Raw genomic sequence first — 17,814 nt, forward strand, 5'->3', positions numbered from 1 at the left:
AGCTGGAGGCTGACCTGCCAGAGTCGCAGGCGCTGGGCGGCCTGAGTCAGGCGTGGGCGGGGAGAGCCGGAGGGCAGGGCTCCCCGAGGACAGCGGCGCTCCAGACCTCGCTGGCCGCCGCCCTGTAGGTCTGCGCTGCTGTAGGTCAGCGGGTCAGCTGGGCCTGCGGCGGCCCCGGCCCATGGCGGCGTCGGCGGCTCTGTCGGCGGCGGCGGCCGCGGCGGCTCTGTCGGGCCTGGCGGTGCGGCTGTCACGCTCGGCCGCCGTCCGCGGCTCCTACGGCGCCTTCTGCAAGGGGCTCACCCGCACGCTGCTCACCTTCTTCGACCTGGCCTGGCGGCTGCGCATGAACTTCCCCTACTTCTACGTGGTGGCCTCGGTGATGCTCAACGTCCGCCTGCAGGTGCGGATCGAGTGAGCGCCAGCCGCGGCGGCGGCGGGGTCGGAGCGTCGCCCGCCCTCCAGCGCCCGGCCAGGACGCCTTGCGAAGGGCAGCGGGACCTCCCGGGGCCGCCCGGACGCTTCGGGGCGCGGAGGCGGAGTGGCCTGGGCCCCTGCAGCTGTAGCCACCCGCGGCGGGGGGACCGCCACCCGGCCCGGCCCCGACTGCAAGAGCCACCCGCCACCCGGCCCGGCCCCGACTGCAAGAGCCACGAGTCCTTTGCGTTGGCTCGAGGAAATGAGGAGCCCGAGTCCGGCCGACCTGTTGCCTCACGCTGGCCAGGACCGGGGAACCGGGGAACCGGAAAGGGGATTTTACCGCAGCGAATTCATTTGCCAAGTCTGAGCAAAAAGGTAGGAGGGGAAAGGGTGGGATGGGGGTGGGGTCCGGTGGCCGAACCATCTTGATGTCGGGGAACCCTGGAGGTTTGGGGCAACAGGGAGGCACCCGGACAAAGCAGCGTGAAGAGCTGCAGGCCAGGCAGGGGAAAGGCAAGGCGGACCCAGGCTCTCCTCTGCTCCCCTGCCCTGCGTGGTTCCTCTAGGCGGTGACGGCTGGTAGCGGCCTGGCAACCGGGAGGGTCAGGACATCACCAGGGGACAGAGAAGAAGCCCCCTCTCATGCACGGCTCGGATCCCCTACCCCCTTGACACACAGACTGTGGCGGTGTCCCCTGAACGCTGGGGAATGGGCCAGGGAGGTCCCAGGAAGGCCCTGGAGGAGAAAAGATGTGCCCACCCTTCTCCACCTGTCTCGGGGGACTCGTGGTAAGGATGGTTGCCTTATAGCCAAACCCCAGGTCTGGCCCCTTTTCAGAGCTCAGGCCCCTGGGGCTCTCCTCAGCTCCACACAGCCATTTGCAAAACTGCCTCCTGCCCTCTCCTTGGGGCCAGAGGACTGGCCTCTGCCCTCTCCTGAAATCCCTCTTGCTCCGCTAGCTCCATCCGGGGCCATTCTCATTTGCAGACACGGATGAGTGGAAAAGAGGTGGTCCTGCCTCTCCCTACCCCCCCACCCCCCCCCCCCCCCCCCCCCCCCCCCCCCCCCCCCCGCAGCCTTGCTCTGTGACCATCAGCCCAGGCTTCCTACAGGGCCGGCCACTGTCCTCTCAGAACCACAGAAGCCCACCCTCCAGCCATGGACAAGCCAGGAAGCCCACTGTGTGCGCAGGAAATTTGGGAAAATGAAAGACTCTCCCTGAGCAGGTAGCAGCTCTCAGTCTGGGGAGGTGGTGAGGGCAGAAGGAGAAGGGGGTTGCAGAGAAAGCTCCACAGGACACAAGGTCCTCTGTCTGTGGCCAGCAAATCTGAGGTCTCCATCTCTTTCTTTTCCAGGCAGTGGTCTTTGTAGGTGGTGGCCCGCTCCTTCTCTGGCCTTGTCAAGAGTCTGATCCCTGCCTGGAGGTGCCTCTGACCTGCAGCTGCCTGGGAGCAACTGAGTGGAATGCCCAGGAGGAGAGGAAGGGCCTTCCTGGTAGAGGCCTAGCATGGGCAGAGGCCCTGGGGGGGGGTGGCCTAGGGATTGGGCCCTGGCATGGAAGGGGGGTCCTGTTTCCTGGGAACTGAGCTCTCCTAGCAACACTGTGAGGGAGATGTGTTCTCCTGCCTGATAGGGCTCCAGGGAAGGGGCTGGGATTTGCCCTTGTCACCCAGGTGGGAGGGTGGAGCTGAGTCTGCTGCTGGACCTGCAGCCTCCCACTCCCTCCACAGACTTGCTTAAGACCTGGCAGCATTTGGGATGGGGAGGGAGCACGGAGCTCCCAGGGGACCTAGGAAGAGAGGGTCCAGGGGTAGGAAATCTGGGGATCTGGCTTTCCTTGGAGTGGTATGGAAGGTCCCAGGGAGGAGGAACAGTGAGCTGAGATGGGGCACAAGAGAGATGTGTCCCAGGACCCTCTGGTGTGTGGAGTCCTCAGCAGAGAGCCTCCCCTTCCCATAGCACCTTAGCTTGACAACTCCTCAGCAGCTGCGTGGCACAAGCCTCTCAGTTTGGTGGTGGAGTGGGGAAGAGGGTGGCTCTCTGCTCCTAGGGACATGATATATCCAGGAGGTGGGGTGAAATAGGGCTGGGATTGTCCCCCTGACCTCGGGCTCAGGCTCCTATCCCTAGGATCACACAGGAGCATCTCATCCACATGACCTGGGATGGCCCTGGAGGCCCCAGGCTTGCTGCTGTTTGGGATCCCCAAATGGCCAGAAGTGGAGTCCTCACCACCCATGCCCATTCCCTCAGCTCAAGGCCATGTGCTGAGTTCCTGGGACCCAAAGCTGCAGAACCCTTGGCCAGTCCCAGGGACCGAGTGGCCCAGCCTCCCACCCTCTGCCCTCAGCTGCCCACTGAACCTGGGGTCTCCAATGAAGATCTCAGTTTGTCTCAATTTGTTCGGAGGCCTTAACATGGCTGCCATGTACTCCTGCGGTTTCCCAAAGTCTAGGCCTGATAGCTTCCTTCCTTGTGCCAGGTCTCTGGAGCCCTGCATCTGCTGACCCTTCTCATCCACCCCAGTCTTGTACACTCAGGACCACTTCCGGAGACCTGTTAGCCTCTGACCTCATCCACAGGTCTCTGGGTGCCACCTCTGTGGGACAAGAGACACCCAGGGCAGGAGAAGAGGAAAGCAGGAGCCAGGGGGCGCTCCTTGGGTCTACTACTCAGTTGTGGCCCTTTCAGACCCTGGTCTTGCCGTCTGTGACGAGACCTCAACTCCAGCCTCTTCCTCAGCCAGCAGGGAAGGAAGGAGGAAGGCCCCTTCGCTGTGTGTGCACGTGTTTGAGTACGCATGTGTGTGAGTGAGCTAGTGTGGGTGTGAGCTAGGGCATGGAGCTGTTGAATATAAGGAGCTGCTCTAGCTGCCAGCCCTCTCTGCATAGGGCCCAGCCTGGGGCCTTGGAGCCCTTCCCTACAGGGAGAGAGGTGTGTGGAGCCTCAGGGCCCACCCTCAGGTCTCCACTCCAGGGAAACCCAACCCTACCCAGCACCCTGGCTTGGTCTGTGGCACCTCTGCCAAAAAGGATCGGCCCCAGGAGTTCCTCCACTGTTGGGGCCTTGACCTGTGGCTGAGCTTCTGCTTTCCTGCCTCCCCTCTTGCCCGCTTTCTCTCCCCCATGGGTCCTTGCTGCGTGATGGGGTCTCAATGCACTTTATTTATTTGCGGTCTGTGTTCCAGGTGCTGGGGCTTCTGCAAATTCAGAGACCCAGCCTGGTCATCAGCCTGGATGACTTTACATTTCTGTGTGATGATCTCTGTGCTGGCCAGCACCATCTGGTCAGGGACATGTTCTTGTTTCTGATATTGTCACATGTTGTTGTCTCCCCATGTTAAAAAGAAAGTCTTTGCGTTCAGAACACTACAATACTGGCTGGAGGCCTCTTCTTTCTGCTGGATGTGAGCAGTTGCCTGGGGCACAGGGGAGGGAGCTCCCGGGGGCTGGGAGCCTCCTAGGGCTAGGCCCCTGTCCAGAGCCTGCTGCCCCATCAGAAGCTGCTGCAGGACAAGACTTGGCAGGACCACTCCCCCTGTCCCTGAGCAGGAGCAGAGCCTAGAGGAAGGTGGTTGTTGCCCTTCACAACCTTTGCCTAAAGGACCTGAAATGAGTCTTTTCTTCCATTATAGAACTGGGTGTTCAAACTGCTGAACGCAGCTGAACCTCTAGAGTAAAGGGAAACAGGCAGACCAAGTGCAGGTCGCAATGTGTGGTGCAGAGACTCCCCTCAGCAGCTTCCTAGGGATTCTTGGAGAGGATCAACCACCCAGCAAGCCCTGCGCCTGAATGCCTGCTTCCCTCCCCCACTATACACCAAATCATCCCTTTCACATGGCCCCTGGCACTCGGCGCACACCTCCATCCTTTCAGTAAGGACCCTTCAGGTGCTTGTGAGCATTAAAGGGCATGAAGCCTATTAAACATTCGTTAGTTTTTGCTGTGAGGACAGGTGCAAGTTACAGGAACTGATGCCAGATAAGAGTGCTGTGTGCCATGCACTGTGCTAGGTGCTCTGCGTTCCTAATCTCAGCAGAATCTCAGGCGCACCCAACCCTTTCCCCATTTGAGAGACATCGAGGGTGAAATAGATCCTAAGCAGAGACTCTTTCCTGAGCTCTCTGTCCCTACAGGCACAAAAGGTGGTGGAATGACAAAGGGGGAAGGTGACCCTGCCCTTTGGGTGGAGTCCAGGACACAGAAGAAAACCTGGGTTTTGGAGAACAGTCCTGGGGGTCATCTCCAAATGGAGCTCCCTGCTAGGAACAGCTGGGGCCACTGCCGAGTTGGACCTTCTCCCCTTTTCCCACTTGCAGACACTGGTTGAAACCTAAGCAACTGAGTCATGAGAGAGTAAGAGCAGGAGGCAGGAGAGCAAGTGCATGAAGAACGCGCAAAGCCCATGTCACTCCCACCCTTGCCCCACCCAAGGGACGCTGCTGGGTTTGGGATGAGCTGTGCAAGCATGAGCACAGGTGTGCAGAGGACATCCTGCTGCGGAATCTGCTGCTCTCACTCCTTGCTTATCTCTCCATGGTACTGAGTCTACATCCAAAGCTGCCTAGCAGTCCCTGCCTGGAACAAAGATATCACCATGCATTTGTGAACATTTCTTGATTGTTTCTTCTTCTTGTGTGGGGAGTGTGTGTGTGTAGTTGTAGTTCATGCATTGACAGATGTCGTTGTGGACAGTCATTCCTTAATATAGGCTGCTAGAAGTGGGCCAAAAGACATACACACTTTGGGGCTTTTGATAGCCCCAGCATCATGACACCAAGTTACTCACTCCAGTCAGGAATGAGTTTTTGAAGAGAAGGGTGACTATTCTGTGTCACGACAGATTTTTTTTTCTTTTGTTACTGCCTTTCATTACTTCAAGTGGGTGCATTTCTCCAACACCAACCTAATGTGTAATTGAACCCACCACTTTCCTAAAGCTGGTCCTTTCCCATCATCTCCAATTTACACCTAGGAGAAAAGCCAGTCTCCCCATCTCCCACAATCTTTCCTTCCACAATCTTTACCTGTAACTAGGACTTACATCACATCTGTAAATCTCTCAATTTCATACATTTAAATAGTTCATTTGGACATTTTGTTGTGCACTCCTTAGAACACATAAGCAGGATGAGATACTTTCATACACCTATTTACCATCCGTGCTTCTCTTTGCAGCTATGGGGAGTCACTTTTTTTGTTTTTTGTTTTTGTTTTTGGGAGTCACTTTTTAAAGGAAATGAGATTTGCCTTCCATCATTGCATGATGGGAAATGACTTTGCATCAGGATGTGAGCTTGCACTCAGTCTGTATATCACCCTAACCCATTCCTCCCATCCTCTTGCCAGTATTTTTAAAATGCTGCCCAGTCTCAAAAGTGAAAGAGAAGCAGCAGGAATGCAGGCAGCAGGTGAGCCTGGAGTTGCACAGTCCTTGGAGGCAGCATACAGAGCAGGTCTGAGGAGCCAGAAAGGCCCTTTCTGTAGGTAGGAGCCAGAACTGGGGCTCGGTGTGGCTCTAGGAGGTGGAAATGTGCTGTCAGCCATGAAGGGGAACCAGGACTTCTTGACCTGCCCACCTGGGGTCTCTCTTGAAAGTAAATCCCCTGCCCAGATTATGGGTTGAAACAGCCACCATTAAGGCTCTCAGTCCCCATGCCTGCACTGTGCTTGGTGCAGAGCCTGAATTTTCCATGAGAAAAACCCCATGCAGAGAGTTGAATAAAGTACAGATGCACTCAAAATGGACTCTTAAGCCACTTCCCGTGAAGCTGAAGCACATTCAGGACAAAGGGAAGAACAGAAAAGCTGCTAGAGAGGAAAAACACATTACCCTCCACCAAAAACAGAATAACAACCATATTGACACCAAATGTCATCCCCAGCCCCCAAGGCCAGAAGACAATGTATCAGTGAGGGGTCGGAGGCAGCAAACAGAAACCACAGTCAGCAGCCATTTTAAGCCAAAGTTCAATTCAGTCAGGGACCAGATGCCTGCAAACTTAGTTTAGGGACTGAAAGAGTCCAAAACACTCCCGGAGATGACAAAGAACTGGTCCCCCAAGGGCAAAAGTTCTAGTCCCCAGGCAGGGTGGAAGGAAGTCAGGAAGCTCACCCTGAATCTACTGACTTCAAGAACACACCCCTGAGGGGTGGGAGGGGTGGGGGGAAGGGAAAAAATAACAGAATGAATCAAACAACATTACTCTATGTAAATTTATGATTACACAAATGGTATGCCTTTACGCCATGTACAAACAGAGAAACAACATGTATCCCATTTGTTTACAATAAAAAAAAAAAAAAAAGAACACACCCCCGAGCTGCTGCCACCACCACAACCAACTTCTTGGCACTTATAAAGCCAGTGACTAGACAAAGGACACTGCAGCAGACAAACCCACAGGCTCCATGATCAGAACCACCAGCAGAAGAGTTGAAGAAGCAGGATGAGGTCCCCTGATTGGCCGCCAGGAGTCTCACTCGAGGGCACCTAACTGGTGGCATCCCGTTCACATCCTGGGCAACCAGCACGAACAGACTTTCACTTCTCTGACGGACTGTGCAGTAGAGCAAGGTACATTAGGAGACTGGGACAAGTACTGAATCCCAATTCACCACGTGTGTCCCAAGTAATGTCTTCAAAATGCTCAGAGAAAATTCCCGTTAGCATAGAATTTATGCATGAATGAGGAATCAACACATTCTGACACAGGGAGGCACAGAAAATGGAGAAGCAACCACCAGAAGTTTGGGAGGTCCACTAGACATAAGCAAACTCAGAAGTAAACCGTACATCAAGAGCCAGATGGTTATGGTGGAATAAGGAATCCCAGGACTGGGCCTGAGCTCACAGCCCCTTTCCAGTAATACTGAAAGCTTTGAAATAGCCCTTTCCGGAGAACACAGTTACCTGGGTAAATTCTCTCTAAAGGTAAGGCAAGAAGATTCATGGGGTGTACCCATGGGACTGTGGTACCAACCTTCTCCCCAGGCAAGCAACTTCCTCTCCCATCTAGGGACTCTGTTTGACCTCTGAATCATGTCTGTAGGTGGGCTGTGCCTCTCCCACAAAGTGACTTGAGGAAGCTGAAGGCTACATATATGGTGATGTATTTGTTTTAAAAAAATAGACTGAGACTGCACGAAGTGATGAAGCTGGGGGCCAGGGGTAGAACTGAGGCAGGAGGATCAGAAGTTCAAAGCCAGTCTCAGCAACTCAGGGAGACCCTGTCTCTAAAAAAGGGGGTGGCGCTGAGGATGTTGCTCAGTGGTTAAGCATCCCTGGGTTCAATCCCTGGTATCAACAAATAAATAAATAAACATTCAAAAAAATTAGAAAATCATTTGATGTCTTAATAGGATGCTAAATAATTTTATTCCTAGGGAGCGAATGATGAATCAACCACACATAAGCATTGCTGCTGCTCAGACAATTTATTTATTTTACTTAATAACATGTAACATCCCCTCGTATCCACCAGGCACTATCCTACATACTGTTGATGAGTTCATGAAGAAAACCACCTTTAATGCCCTACATTTATGGAGCCTACATTCTGGCATGGGGAAGAAGAAGCATAGGTCAACAATGAATTTAACAAACTGAGTCGATGATAGGAGATGGAAATGCTATGGAAATATAATAACTGGACAGATAATATAAGGGAGACTTCAAACTGAAGGCAGGCTGTCAGTTTAAATCCTGCCCATTGACATGTGTGTCTTTACCACTGAATTACATCCCCAGTTTTTTGTCGTTGCTGTTTTTGTTTTATTATTTTATATTTTGAACCAGGATCTCACTAAGTTGCCCAGGCTGGCCTCGGACCTGTGATCCTCCTGCCTCAGCCTCTAAGTCTCTGGAATTAAAGGTATGGGCCACCGTGCCTGGCTGCAGTGCGTTTCCTTCCTACAATAAATATCCAGCTTTAGCATGTTTCCCAGTAGATAAGGCACTTGCCTAAAGCAGGTTCATGGTCCCAAGTGAACCGTGCAGTATCTCAATGACATTTACCATAAAAAACATACTTAACATATTGTTTGGGCTCGCTAAGCTCAGCTTTTCCATTAAACCGGGCCCTTTACTGCCCACAGAAATGAAGACCAACAGGAAACAAAAGGCTCTGCTTTTACAATATGTGCACTGGGGTCATAGAAACCGCTCTCCAAATATAGCAGGACTGAACGCTCTCCACTATGACCACATCCACGATGTCATTGGGTTGAGGTACATATCCGGCAGGAAGCTTCAGAGAATCCAAGGTGAAAAAGATGGTGTCGTCCACCACCCCGTGTCTTCCATGTACGCTACTGATGCAGACCTGTGATGAGAAATGATGGGAACCGTCACGTGAAAGCACGGTCCGCGGTAACCCGCTCGGCACCGGCTCGGCACCTCCTCACTCTGCCTCTAACCCTGGCACTGATTTCCCACCCGGCCCGGCACGTGGGCAAGACCAGGGGTGCTTTTCAGACACACCTGTGCCAAGATCCCCCCTCATGCCAATTGAACTGGAATCTCTGGAGATGGGCCCCGAGCCTCCCACCACAGACCTCGGGCTAGAGATGACCCACAATGGCCAGCAATCCGATCTCACTGAGTTTCCTACTCGTTTTCAGGCTGCAGTACCCAAGTCATTACCCAGCTTTCCCCAGTAAACTCACTTCATTCATTCTTTCCCCCAAACTTTCTGCCACGCAAATTGTTTTTCCTTAAATGTCACTCTCAGAACTTTTTAATAATTTTTGTTGTTGTTTGTTTGTTTTGGTACTGGGGAATTTTTTTTTTTTTTTTTTTTTTTTTTTTTTTTTTTTTTTTTTGCGGTACTGGGGATCAAACTCAGGGCCTTATGCTTGCGATGCAAGCACTCTACCAGCTGAGCTATCTCCCCAGCCCTTGGTACTGGGGATTGAACCCCGGGGCACCTGACCATGCCCAGCTACATCCCCAGGCCTTTTAAATTTATTTTGAGACAGGGTCTCACTAAGCTGCTGAGGCTAGCCCCAAACCTTTGATCCTCCTGCCTCGGTCTCCAAAGGATTTGGAATAACAGGCATGTGTCACCACGCTGGACAAACTGTTTTTTCTTTTTGCAATCCCGGGAACCGAACGCAGGACATGGCCCACGCTAGGCAGGTGCCTTACCACCAAGCTACACCCACAGCCCTCTAATAATGTTCTAATTCCAAAAAAAAAAAAAAAAAAAACTACACAAATTAGAAATTAATTTTGCCTGTGGTCTACACTGCTTTCTATTTAGTTCCTTTTGAAAGTCCGTCCTTTTCTATAAGAAAATCGGCTTCTCTTTGGCAAGAAACACATTTTCTAGTTCTCTAACCACACCCAGTAGACTCCCCCGCAAGACAAATCCCGCCAAAGGAAGGACTGGCAGGAACGAATGACCAGTGACACATGGACACAAATTACCTCTTCCACATGCCTACAGTTCATGGGCTTCACGGAGAGGGCATTGAGGTTCGAGGTGCCCGGCTGCATGCAATACTCAACCTCTAGCCAGTCACCCTTATAAGGCATGAAACCTAAAACAACCATGGAGAGATTTCAGTGTCGTTATCTCTTCACTTAGGCCACGTTCAACTTCATAAGTCCCTCTGACGTGGCAATACCCTAACACACCTTCTATGGGATGTCAAGTACATTCTGTGCGTGTTTAAACAGACACCTTGTACATCTTGCCGTTGGAAAGCCAGTTCATACTCCTGCAGCCACCGTTTCTCCTGCTCTGATTTAACAAAGTCAAGTGGGGGAAAGTGTCAACCACAAGTCACAGCCAACTTTTGGGTGGTAGCACGGGATTCACTAATCGACGGGTCACATTCACAACTCCTTTGGGAGAGTCAGCCAAGGATACAGGTGAGAGCACACCGTTGAACTTGGCTACCTGCTAGTACAGCATTGGCTAGAGTGTCCAATCTCATTTTGAAGCATTTCATGATTGCAGCAAAGAGCATCCTTTTCACTTGCAGAATGTTTTCCTTGAGTTTACATTACGTACGTAAGTGAAATTTTATACACACCTTAAGTTTTGCATTCACACGTAGGAGAGGATCGCTGACGTTTTTATGACCATCCCCTATCTGTCCCTGTATTGTGCATTATTTTCCATTCCTAGGGCCCACGTCACACATTCAAGAGCTGTTAACTGCAGCCAAGGACATTGTGGCCGTAGCTCTTTCTTAACAAATGCGAACCATACCTTCATGAACAATAGAGAGGGAGAAGCAAGTATCTTTATTAATGTAGACCGCATCCTTTGTCACCGAGGTGGCACGGCTGATTAAAACACTGGTTCCGAGGTCGGATGGCCCAGCATCATCAAAATGATCCGAGATAGCCTCCACCTGGAGCACATGGAAACACTTATTTCAAACAAAATTAATTTTTACAACAAGAACGTGTACGATCCCCCAGGAAGTCCCCTCGAAACAACTGCGATTCAGTGCAAGACATACGATTCCTGTGTCAGAGACAGAGGACTTCGTGATTCGCGGCAAATACAGCCACTGCCCACCACCGTTGACAACATTGGTGTCCAGGAACTATTTTAAACTACCCTCCGCGACATTAGTCCATATACTTCACATGACAAGGACATCACGGACACGAGACGATGCTAAGAATAATGTCTGTGCTTGGTGGATTGCAAAACTGCATCCGAAATGTTAATGGTGCATCCGTGTTTAATGTGCTCACAGCATCAGGCCCAAATATAAAAAGTATAATGTCCCTGCCGGGGAGGATTTCAAAGTTCAATGCAGAAAATATCTAGTTCTGAACAAGTTGTGGTAATGACTGAATCTAGTTTTAAAACGGGTCTTGCATTTTTTCACATTCAATAAGACTTACACCTACTGCACGCCACACCCAGCCTTTGACTGTCCCCCTGAGTATCCACTTCATGTCAGAGTTGTGACAGGAGCTTAGAATGCAAAATGAGCAATCTGAATGCAGTTCCTGCTCTCACACACAGGACTAACATGGACTCTCGCACTTGGCTCAAGTTCATGGTGTATACAAGAGACCAAATTCACCCTCATATCAATGCATGTCTTATCCTGGGAGTGTAAAAAGACTTTTTATGAAGGGAAATGACGCGGGGGGGGGGGTGCTCATTTTATGACTGTATAATATACCATTGTGTGTATATACCACATTTTCTTTATGAACTCATCTGTTAATGGACATCATGTGGTTTCTCTTGATTACTGGGAATAATGCTGCAGTGAATATGGGGTGCAGATATCTCCTCAGGAGATTTAACATTACCTACATATGTGAAATTTTATACAAACGTTAAGTTTTGCATTCACATGTAGAAGAGGATCGCTGGCTTTGTAATATCCAAAAGTAAAATTACTGTATCATAAGGTAAGGCTGTTTTTAATTTTTTGAGGAACCTGTTTTCCATAAATGTTGTACCACTCAGCATTATCAACAACAGCATTCTTGCCAACCCTTGATATCTCTTGTTTTGAAACCAGCTATCCAAAAAGGTAAAAGATGATATCTCATTGTGGTTTTGACTTGCATTTCTCTGATGGTTAGTGATAATAAACACCCAAAATTTATACTGAGATATTTTCCCCATATTTAATTTGGTTTTTTGGTTCTTTTAGCTATTGAGTTTTAAGTTTCTTACATGTTCTTCATATATTTTAGATATTAACCCCTTACTGGATGTACAGATTGCAAACATTTTCTCCCCTTCTATGGGTGCCTTTTTACTGTTAATTTTCCCTTGCTGTGCAGCAGCTTGAAATTTGACATAATCCCATTTGTCTATTTTGCTGTGTTACTGTAGTTTGCGACACAAAGCAAAACAAAATTATTGTTCTGTGTGTATCAAGTCATTTGGGGTCATATTCAAAAAATCATTGCCCAGAACAATATCAAATAGCTTTTCCCCTGTTTTCTTCTAGGAGCTGTATTGTCTCAAGTCTTATGTTGAAGTGTTTAATTCATTTTGAGTTGATTTTTGTATATGGTATAAATTAAGAATCCAGTTTCATTCTTTTGCATGTGGATATTCAGTTTTCCCAAGACTATTTATTGAAGAGACTGTTTTTTTCCCCCATTGTGTCCTCTTGATGATCATCTTGTCAATGATCAGTCAATGATCCATTGATTGAGGATGTATCATTTTATTTCTGGGCTTTCCATTATGTTCATTAGTTTATATTTTAATTTTTATGATAACGCATACTATTCTAATTTAATGTATTTTGAAATCAGGATGCGCGACACCTCCAGCTTTGTTCTTCTTGTTCAAGAATGCTTTACGCAGCAATTCTTTAATAAGAAACTAGAGCAAGCAATTTTTCCATTCTTTTTCCTCTCTAAAGTTTTTTCTGAAGATACACATGACAGGTTGGGTGTAGTGATGCACACCTATAATCCCAGAAACTTGGAGACTGAGACAGGAGGATCCCGAGTTCAAAGGCAGCTTCAGCAATTTAGAGAGGCCCTAAGCAACTCAGCGAGACCCTGTCTCTAAATAGAATACAAAAAAGGGCTGGGGATGCAGCTCAGTGGTTGAGTGTCCCTGAGTTCACTCCCAGTACCCCCCCCCCAAAAAAAAAAAGATATACATGACAGTAGAGTGTATTCTGATATATACCTACATGGAGTATAACTTACTCTAATTAGGATCCCTGTCTTGTGGTTGTACATGCTGTGGAGTTTCACTGGTGGTGTGTTCATACACAAACATAGGAAAGTTATGTCTGACTCATTCTACTATCTTTAACAACCCTCTTTGGATTAGTGATTAAAAAAATCATTGCAAGCCAGGCATTGTGCTGGGTGCCTATAGTCTCAGCATTTGGGAAGCTTATGCACTAAGATTCCCTGAGTCCAGGAGTTTGAGACTAACCTAAGAAACAAGGTGAGACCTGGTCTCAAAAACAAACTAGGGAAGCACTGCAGAGGACATTTGGAACTCTGGGGGGTAAATAATACCCACCAGATTACCCAACAATGAGACTATGGCAGAGGAATTGAATGGCAGAGGAATTGAATGGACTGTTTAGTGCAGGGAATGTAGGAGCAGCGATGTGAGGAGCTAACACTTACTAACAGAATCCCAGCACCTCCAGAGAACAGAGCATTGATCCCTCCCTCCTATCCGAGGGACCACCACAGGGAAGGGTGGGAAAGAAAGTGCTCCAGCAAAGTAACTGTCCTATGTTCTGAGGAAAACAGAATACATCCAACACTTTTTAAACAACTCTGTAAGGAGAGGTCACCCTTCTCTCCACAGAGCATAGAAACTGTCTTTTGCAATCTTGGGCTGGAGTCATGTGACTAGGCAATACCCAGGTGGATAAGGGCTCCAGGGTTCCAGCTCTGGTTTATTCAAAACCGAATGTTGGACAAGAGCTGATAGAGGGAAGTTGTGGTTAAGAGACTTGGGAAAGGAACATGGGTGATTGTGTTGACACACTACCATTCCATCTGGGGGTACATGGTTCAGAACCGTCCCAAGAGCAGCATTCATAGGGTCTCAGGGAATGGATGAGGTACAGTGGGTATCTGGTCGCAGAAACAAAGTCAAAACAAAGGGGGGATGTGTTCTAATGTCCTTCACACCCAACCTAATTGTGCACAGCAGGGCCCTCACTTATAGTTTCTTCAACTTGTAGAGAGGACAGTATCCATCACACACTGTGTGACCCACAAACTCTGAAGGTGGCAGGACAACCAAGTGGATATTCAAGAACAGAATAGAAGGCAGGTTTCTAATGTGAACTCTAGAGAAGAAGGGAGTACTTTCTATTGTAGGGCCAAGAGTCAGTGGACAACAATCATCTCCAACTCAGGGCTAAGAGCAACAGCAGGACACTGAAAGTTCCAGGCAGGTTTCTATTCTTTGAAGGTACAGCTGTCACAGAGAATAATAAGGCATTATAAAACGGGAAATGTTACTCATCTTTGATCTGATATTGAGTTGGACATGGAGGCAGGGGTCCATCTCTGTATCTGGATTTTTCTCAGCACCACTGCTAGATACACTCCTTTTACCCAACTGATTCAAACACACGTTTGACTCTCCTAAATCTATTTTGATGTTGAGTTTTGGATTTGGGCCAGGCCTTTATTTCCTTTGAAATATTTCTTGAGAGGGTGTGCATTCTGACCCATACCTATAATACCAACTACTCTGGAGGCTAAGTCAGGAGGATTGAAAATTTGAGGCCAGCCATGGCAACTTAGCGAGACCCTGTCTCAAAATAAAGAATAAAATAAAATATCTCCCGATGAATAATGTTGTTTCACCCTTGGGCTTCTTCTATAGATGAACTTCTCCTGGCCTTTCATTCAACCCTGACAACTCCTGTTAAAAGCTCACAAAAGTAGCCCCAAGGACGCCTAGCCTTCAGTTCTTTCCCACTTAGGATGACTCAGACAGAAAGCAGGGGTCTCTGGGGAAAGACTCGGTGATCTGGGGCTGATCCAGCCACATTCGCTGTCTGCCTGCCCAGCACAGGACAGCACAGGCTTCTTCACTCTCCCCCTAGCCTCATGCTTAAAGGAAGAGCAGGGTGCTCCTCTCTCTCAACTCACAGAAGGCTTGTTGGTTCTGACCCTGGGCCCTCTCCTTGGATAAGGAAGTCCTGGCCGGTGGGGTCACTGGATTCTACCCACACATGAATGCCTGGTTCTGTCTACACCTGACCCTACATCATCTCACATGCCTAGCACTCCAACCAGGCTGCTCCCAGTTCTCCCAGTAAGAGGAATAGAGGGACAAGCATGACCCTGGGCCGTGGAAAGTAGCCAAGTGGAGTAAGGTCACTTGCACCAATGCTCCAAATACCACTCTGATGGAGAGCAGACACCGAGTCCCTCAAGTGAGTGACCACACCCTCAGAGATTCAATGTGACCAACCAGGGCCACAGCTTGCTCATGGAGCCTGAGACTGGCAACAGTCACACTGCTGGCTGTCCTGGAAGCAGTCTTGCTGCAAACTGCACCAGACCAGCTCAACTACTGCCACACTGGCAGTGGCATGCTAACTGTTGGAGCAGGCCCCAAATGGCTATAGTTAGGCTCCACTGCCAAGATTTCCAGCGGGCTACGTTATGTTTTATGTTATGTTTTTAGTATGTAGCCATGGCCATGAATTGGCTATATTATGGTCAGTGTGCAGTCAAGGTCAGAACACTTTGATTTAGTGCACGTACTGAAGGTCATAAACATTTGCTTGTGAGCATGCACCCACTGATGTAACCTGTTGGCAGTGTGCCTTCTTTGTTTGAACTGGACATAAAAAGGGACTTTGCAAATGACTCAGGGGGCTGACTAATGGCTGTGGCTATTTCTGAATAAAGGATGATCAATAATCCCACTGTGCCTCACACCTTCTTTCAATTGCTGGATCTCTGAACCTTGGTCCCCAGGCCTGAATGTTGCCCTCACCCTTACCCTAACAGTGGCTATCTGTTCCCACTCAGCCACTTGGAACCAGGCTGGACTTCAAGTACCATCTCATTTCTACAGAGATGCCTCTGAGGCCTCTAGGCCAGACAGACCCATGCCCTGCCATCAACCCTTTCTCAGAACTTTCCCTCTGCGGTTACCACTACAATACTCCTGTCCCTGACCTGGGACAACCAGAGAAATCAGGGAGTCACACACCACATTAGTGGGACATCCTCTTCCAGAGAAATCAGGAGTCCTCCATTAGTGGGACACACACACACACACACACACACACACACCAATTCATGTCAGAAGCTCCCAGCATTCCTCAAAGTGAGAAGAGCTCCATAACCCAAGACAGCCTCGGGACACTCTGCAAGTGGGCTCATGACCTACGTCCCGGCCCCTTTCCTTATGTGACCCTACGGTAGGCCTTGAGTAGGTTTCCCAGTAGGCCACTTAGAGGAGGAGCTCACAGGGAACATGGGGCAGGTGCCATGGGTTTCGAGAGGGCTCAGGGAGCAGGAATGCCACCCGCCACCCGCAAGGAAGTAGAGGCTCCTTCTGGGGAAAAGGGGAATCAGAAGGACCTGACCCCCAGGCCAGGGGAGCTGCAACACGGCCTCCGGGTTCCCAGAGGCCAGCGGCCAAAGGTTTCTCTTTTCAAATCATGGTATTAAAAAGAAACATCAGGGCGCATACAATGAGGAGCCCAGTGGGTTCACGGGCACTACTGGAAGGTCATTCCTTTGGGATCCCAAGTGCGCCCATGGCGATTTCCCAAAGGCCTTTCCAGGAGACCCCAGGCGATCTGAGCCCTTGTGGAAGGGGCCTCTCTGCTGATGTGGCCCCAGCGCTGTGTGGCGCCTGCCGCGCTTCTTTTCCTGCTTCCCTCCGCGCAGGCTTTTGCTCGGGCGAGGGCAGAGGGCGGAGGGAGGGGGGCAGAGAGCCGGCCCGGGAGTCAAAGGCGGTCTGGGGATGCGGCTCCTGCCCCGCTGGAGCAGGGTCGTTCCCGCTCCCTCTGCGCCTGGCTCCCCGTGTGGCACCCGGTGCAGCGGTGCAGCGGCGGGAGCCCTGATGGCAGTCCCTGACCATGCTTCAAGCCGCAGACGCATCGCTCTCCCTCTCCTGCTTTCCCTCTCTGGGGTGGTTCAAAGTGACAGCGGCTCGCTTGCTCGCGCGCACGCGCCACCTGGGGACGATGCAGCCTCGCTGGCTTCGCTTTTTCCTGAGGTCAAATTGGGTGAGATGTCACACCACCCTGGGGATGGCAGCACCATGGCCAAAGCTGAGGCTCGCCCTTCCTGCGCCCCAAGGCCCGTGGCCTTTCCGCTCCTCCCCGGTCAAGCCCGGAGGCGCAGCAGTGGCCAGGGACCGGCTCTCTGGCTGAAGCCCCAGCGGCGCCTCCCCGGGGTTCCCAGGCGCAGTTCCAGGGAGCCGCCAGTAGATGGCGGCCTTCTCGTGGGCGCAGGACAGACGGAGCGAGGCGGAGCGAGGAGCGCTGCGCCGGCGGGCGCGGGCAGAATGAACTTTCTGGAAGGAGTAAAGCGTCAGGCTGAGACACGGAGGTCTTCAAAGGGGAGCGATGCGCAAGACCTTAAGCAAATACCTGCGAGGTGGCCACGTGCGTGCGATTTCTACACACGCCGCGACAGTGACTGGACAATGCAGCGGGGGAGCGGGACAGCCCGGGAAGCTGTTCTCACAGCACCAGTCAATGGGGGGGGGGGGGGGGGGCGGTCAACCGTGTTCAGCGCAGGCGCCCTGCAGGGTAGGCGGCCGTGGAGGAGGCACTCAGCTGCGCGTGCATCCTGGCTGTTAGGTCACGAGCTGGGCCACTTTGGTCAGGTGCCTCACACTCTCTGGGCTCCGCTTCCTTCGTCTGAGGAATGATGGCTCACGCAGGGCTCTGGAGGAACCAGTGCAAGACTGCGTACACATAAATAAA

At 50.7% G+C, this 17,814-nt stretch overlaps 2 protein-coding genes and 1 long non-coding RNA gene across 4 annotated transcripts; 2 read left to right on the forward strand and 1 right to left on the reverse strand.

Annotated features, from left to right (window-relative positions):
• LOC306651304 (small integral membrane protein 10-like protein 2A) lies at positions 1-605 on the forward strand. Its single transcript, XM_079123860.1, has one exon. The coding sequence runs from the start codon at positions 182-184 to the stop codon at positions 416-418; it is 237 nt and encodes a 78-aa protein (XP_078979986.1). The 5' UTR covers positions 1-181; the 3' UTR covers positions 419-605.
• Positions 606-655: 50 nt separating this feature from the next.
• Positions 656-3,860, forward strand: LOC306651305. 2 transcript variants are annotated; one of them, XR_013761119.1, is made up of 3 exons: positions 656-795; positions 1,498-1,647; positions 1,777-3,860. It is a non-coding gene; the product is annotated as an uncharacterized lncRNA (long non-coding RNA). The 2 variants fall into 2 exon arrangements; XR_013761120.1 differs by having other exon boundaries at positions 1,534-1,647; positions 1,777-3,859.
• Positions 3,861-7,849: 3,989 nt separating this feature from the next.
• On the reverse strand, positions 7,850-17,559 carry LOC306651328 (cancer/testis antigen 55-like). The gene is made up of 4 exons (XM_079123905.1): positions 17,476-17,559; positions 10,641-10,785; positions 9,851-9,963; positions 7,850-8,744 (listed from the first exon to the last, which is right to left on the reverse strand). The coding sequence occupies exons 3-4, from the start codon at positions 9,956-9,958 to the stop codon at positions 8,553-8,555; spliced, it is 300 nt and encodes a 99-aa protein (XP_078980031.1). The 5' UTR covers positions 9,959-9,963; positions 10,641-10,785; positions 17,476-17,559; the 3' UTR covers positions 7,850-8,552.
• Positions 17,560-17,814: the final 255 nt, after the last annotated feature.

The sequence above is a fragment of the Sciurus vulgaris genome (assembly GCF_902686455.1).
Source record: "Sciurus vulgaris genome assembly, chromosome: X".
NCBI classification, from domain to species: Eukaryota; Metazoa; Chordata; class Mammalia; order Rodentia; family Sciuridae; genus Sciurus; species Sciurus vulgaris.